The sequence below is a fragment of the Silene latifolia genome, chromosome 11 (assembly GCF_048544455.1).
Source record: "Silene latifolia isolate original U9 population chromosome 11, ASM4854445v1, whole genome shotgun sequence".
Classification (NCBI taxonomy): domain Eukaryota; kingdom Viridiplantae; phylum Streptophyta; class Magnoliopsida; order Caryophyllales; family Caryophyllaceae; genus Silene; species Silene latifolia.
In genome coordinates, this window is record NC_133536.1 from 154,915,043 (window position 1) to 154,920,287 (window position 5,245).

The following is a 5,245-nucleotide window of genomic DNA, read 5'->3' on the forward strand; positions in this document are numbered from 1 at the left end:
GGCGGCGGTGGTGGTGGCGGTGGCGGTGGCGGTTGGCGGTTGTGGTGGTTTCCGGTTGGTGGTGGTAGGTGGATGGTGAATGAGGAAAACATGAGTAAATGATTTATTTGGATTTTTTGGGTTTTTTATTTGTTTGGTTTTTTGGGTTTTTTTTTTCTTGGTTTTTTTGGAGAGAATATGGAGAAGTGAGATATAGAGAGAGGTTGAGGAGATGTGATAATGAGTTGGTGAATGAAAGATGAGGAGGATTAATGTAGTTAATGAGAAAATTAGAGGAAGATGGCAAAATTAGAGCATTAACCTTATTTTTTTTGTTCTCATCTTAGCCCTCCATTTCCAAGATCCAATGGCCCATAATGGGACTTATGGACTCACATGTAAGAATAGGACTCACTTGATCTTATTACTATATATATATATATATATATATATATATATATATATATATATATATATATATAGGCAAGATCCGGTGAGTCCACCTATATTTTTGAGTCTCATGAGTCCACTTATGTATCACACGTTGTACACAAGAATATCACTTGAAAAAAAATTCTGTTTCGACACACAACAAAAAATGAGGCTGTCTTGAAATCCATTACTGCCCCCACAAAGATAATAACAAAAAAAAAAAATGGATAATTTAAAATTGGATAATTTAGTTTTCAAGTGTCCATATATTACTGAAATGCTCCATGAATAACTCCCTATAAATTCCCCCACACTTTCAATCATTTATCATTTTCATTCATTCTCTCTTCTCTGTTTATTTTTATTCAAGTTTGTTATTATTATTACTAACCCAACAGCAACATGGTGAATCCCGATACTATTCGAAACATCCTTGGAATCATTGGTTCGTCCTTGCTATTTCGCCTTCTTTTCTGTTTACGTCGAAATTCATAATCAACATTTACCATATTGTTATACTGCTTATACATATAGTTATACGCTTATTTCTGCTCATATGTTCACTAAATTTACGCTTCGTTGCTTTAATCTTGAATATATGCATCATGTTATGAATTCATAAGAATTGTAATTGATCAAGAAGTTTTAATCATAGTTTGATAATGCTTGTTTCAAGTATATTTTAGCGCAGAAAATAAGGGAAAACGGAATTACTATGGAGGCGTAAATTGGTAGTATTATGGTTATATCTATCATTGTTTTAGTTACAAGTACTAAGGAGTACGATTCTTGGCTGCTTCACGCTTTTGGCACTTTCGTATTTTCTGGTATAATCATTATTTTAATTTGGATTTGTTATTTTGCAGGCAATGTCACCTCTTTCCTCTTGTTTCTTTCCCCAGCGTATGTCACGCTTAATGAATAATTGAAACGTGAATTACTTGTGTTCTGATGTAACGTGCAAGCTTTTGAGAAGTAGTTTGGCATATTTTGGGTTTAGTGGTGTGATATTGTATAGTATAACCCGTGATATTATTTAGTACAACCAGTGATATTGTTTATTATAAGGTGTGATATTGTTTTGTATAACTCGTGATACTCTTTTACTGGACTCACAGACTCAGATACAATATCACAGGTTATACTAAAAAATATCACAGCTTTTTTTACAAAAAAAAAAAAAAATTATTTTTTTTAAAAAAAAAAAACGTGATATTTTTGTGTAGAGCGTGTGATACATAAGTGGACTCACGGGACTCAAAAAGATAGGGTGGACTCATGTGATCCTAATTCTATATATATATATATATATATATATATATATATATATATATATATATATATATATATATATATAGAAATAGGATCTCGTGCGAACCTAAAGTTCGGTGCGAACTGTGCGAACTAATTTAAAAAGCAAATAGACTAATCAATTAAGAGGCCCAAACCACATGAAATAAAGGGTCTGGATTAAAGCCCAACTACTTACTACCCACCCTCCTTAATAACCCAACACTACTCTCACATAACTTCTTCATCACCCCCAAACAACCTGACGCCATAACCTCCTCCGTCGCCGGTGGCTTATGTTCGGCCACCACATACTTTCTTTATTTTTCGCTCTGATCATTCCTTATCCCACTTTCGGCCGTACTTTCTTTCTGTATTTGTCTTATGCGTGTGCATCGTCGGAGCTCCGGCTTTGGATTTCCCTCTCTGGCGATTTCACTCTTTTAGATCTCGTTTTTTATATAAACGACGAATCAGGTGCTATGGCACTACTTCATTTCACCGGCGAGTAAATCCGGCACACTATCGCGTTAGTTCCATGAGCTTTTTCGCCGACGGGAAAAAGGTTGGTGGGAGCGAGCCTGGGAGGTTGTTGGCGCGGATCTCGTGGCATAGGGGCGTCTTTGATGTCGTCATTGCGGGATCGGTCTAGAGTTCCTCGAGGGTGGGGTTGGTCGTGGTCGTCAGGTGGTGTTAGTCGGTGGTGGGGGTGGACTGGAGGTGGCCGGTGGTGTTCGTGGTGGTGAAATGGAGGTGGGCGGTGGTGTGGTGTAAGTTAGTCAGCTTGGTAGTGGTGGTGGTGGTGATGGGGGTAGTGGCGGTGGTGGGTGGTGGTCGGCTTGGTGGAAGTAGAGAGGTAGATACACATACTACCAGGCTGGATACACACTGTGTTACTGCTAGATACACAAATGATCACGAGGAATAGATTATTCTGTACTACCCTAAAAATAGAAGGATTTAGAGATCACGAACACTTGAACTGCTACGACCACACAGTGAGTTCTCTTCCTGAACAAATCTGACTGAGAGCTCGAGATTTACAGTTTCCAGCTCAAAAAGTTCCTGCAAATGAATAGCATTAGTGTGTACCTTTTTTGGTGCAAGTGGTACACATAATACCGGCTCGGGTACACATGGTATAACAACGGGATACATGTGTATCTGAGGGTAGTAGTATGTGTATCTGGAAGTACTAACTTGTGTATCCGAAAATATTATACTGTGTATATATTGTATGTGGTTGTGAACCATTGTGTATGAGGAACAAAATCATATTCCTCTGTATATCATATGCTTGTTTTAAAGTACAACTAAGCAATGCAATGTAAACAAAGTATGGGACATTTTTGATTAAATAAAATGAAAAAGGAAGAAGTATGGAGCCTTTTAATTGCTTTTGACATGTACTGTGGGAACTAAAATAGTGAATTATATGCGACATTAGGATAGTCAACGGGAAAATGACAATTGTTTTGTAAATGAATCAATTACAAAATACGTATTCATGTCCGTGATGAAATTAGGATGTATCGGCAATGTTTTGCTGCTTTGTTGCACGGGTATTTGTATATCGACTTTGTGTTGAATAAGTGTAAGTTTAGTTGCGACGGTTTCGAGGCTTGTAAGTTTCTAGATACGTTCTTTTAAATTACTAGATACATATCTTTAAGGTGCTAGATACACTCCTTTAAATTACTAGATACATTTCTTTATGATGATAGATACGCTTCTTTAACTTACTAGATACATACCTTTAAGGCGCTAGATACGCTTCTTTAAATTACTAGATACATTTCTTTAAGTTGATAGATACACTCCTTTAAATTACTGGATACATTTTTTTATGATGCTAGATACGCTTCTTTAACTTAGTAGATACACACCTTTAAGGTGCTAGATACGTTCTTTTAAATTACTAGATACATTTCTTTAAATTACTAGATACACTCCTTTAAGTTAATCGATACATTTGCTTAAATTGCTAGATACACGTCTTTAAATTACTAGATACATTTCTTTATAATGCTAGATACGTTTTTTTAACGCACCAGATACACACCTTTAATGTGCTAAATACGTTCTTTTAAATTAGACGTACTAGATATTAACTGAGTTTAATATCTGAGTACAAAAGAATGAAAGATAGGGAATTGTACAAAAGAATGAGTTTAATATCTCAGTACTAAAGAATTGTACACCTTTAAGATAGGGAATTCGTTGATATGCACCAGACCCGGTAATCATTAGTTCATTACCCATCTGAATTCTGAAGGAGAAGGCTCAAATTCATCTACAATTTTATTCATCTTTCTTTTATTTTCGAAATACCTGTTGATATATATTACACTGGTTAACTTTGCACAGCCCAAAAAATGGCCGCGACATTACAACAAATGGAGAAGCAAAGAAAAGAAATTAAGTTGAGCATCTTGCATTTAGCCACTGAACAATATCACTAAAAACTCTGGAAATGGCTTCATCAGGTTCGCCTTCAAGAATAGAATGATAGCCTCCTTCATAGAGTTTCAGTGTTTTATCCTTGCTACAAGCTCGATCATATAGAAACTTGTTCACATTTGGATCCGTGACCATATCTGCAGCTCCATGAACGACCAACAATGGAGAACACACCTGAAAATCAACGAACACACAACGTTAGATATATACAAGTGACTGTTACTCAGATCCAACTTCAAATATTCACTTCAAGGTCTTGTACGTCACTTGTCATAATGTTGCACGCGGCTACCTTCTGAGCATTTGACTTGATTTCTCTTGTCGCCTTCAAAAGTTCCATTGCAGTCTTTAACCGCGATCAGAATAACAGATCATGTTGTAATAAGCCTAAAAGAAGGGTGTAAGAGGGAGAGCTGTTAACAACCAGGAATATGCAGAGGGAAATTTTTGAAATAACAGATCATGTTGTAATAAGCCAAATGTGCCTGAAGCTAGGGTTTCCCCAAGACAAGGAGCAATCTCGGCCTCAACCACATCTTTGTTATTGTTAGTTGGTGAAAGGGTGTGCAGTACAAATGAGATCTCTGAAGAAAACAGTTCTTGGACCAAGACCGCCATTTGGGCCTCCTTTTGGGACACTCCTGCTGCCCGGTGAATAAGGACTACTTCTCGGGTGTATAATGAGGCCCATACCCTGCTTACTGCATTTTCAAAGACAGACGGGTTGGATGGGCTTACATTTGGGATGGATTCATAGAGCCCAGCGGCTGACATTCCAGTCAAGTCCTCGACATTAGCACTGGATCGAACGATTAAACGAGGGGAGCTGGGAAAAACTTGTGAACATACTGAGAACTTTACAAGACAGTTTGCAAGTCTACTCTTGTTGTAGGCTTTTTCCACAAAAGATAACTTCATTCTACTCTTTTGATGCCATCTCTTCAATGTTCAAGTCAGATATCATCTCCTTCCCAAAGATGGTGAATCCAACTGTTATCTGGAGTAGTGCAAGTAATTCAGAATTATGATTTATGACCGCGGAAAAAATTATTTTAATTTGTCTTAACATGCAATATTTATAAGC

General features: G+C 37.0%; 1 protein-coding gene and 1 long non-coding RNA gene across 2 annotated transcripts; one reads left to right on the top strand and one right to left on the bottom strand.

Annotated features, from left to right (window-relative positions):
• Positions 1-633: 633 nt before the first annotated feature.
• Positions 634-1,478, top strand: LOC141615147 (uncharacterized). The gene is made up of 2 exons (XR_012529663.1): positions 634-856; positions 1,278-1,478. It is a non-coding gene; the product is annotated as an uncharacterized LOC141615147 (long non-coding RNA).
• Positions 1,479-3,991: 2,513 nt separating this feature from the next.
• LOC141615148 (caffeoylshikimate esterase-like) lies at positions 3,992-4,658 on the bottom strand. The gene is made up of 2 exons (XM_074433657.1): positions 4,454-4,658; positions 3,992-4,335 (listed from the first exon to the last, which is right to left on the bottom strand). Exons 1-2 carry the CDS (start codon positions 4,499-4,501, stop codon positions 4,120-4,122), a joined length of 264 nt encoding a protein of 87 aa, XP_074289758.1. The 5' UTR covers positions 4,502-4,658; the 3' UTR covers positions 3,992-4,119.
• Between the last annotated feature and the right edge of the window lie 587 nt (positions 4,659-5,245).

Coding starts and splice junctions, on each gene's coding strand:
- LOC141615148 (XM_074433657.1), bottom strand. CDS start 4,501: ATGGAACTTTTGAAGGCGACAAGAGAAATCAAGTCAAATGCTCAGAAG. Junction 4,336..4,453: donor TCAAGTCAAATGCTCAGAAG/GTAGCCGCGTGC, acceptor GTTGATTTTCAG/GTGTGTTCTCCATTGTTGGT.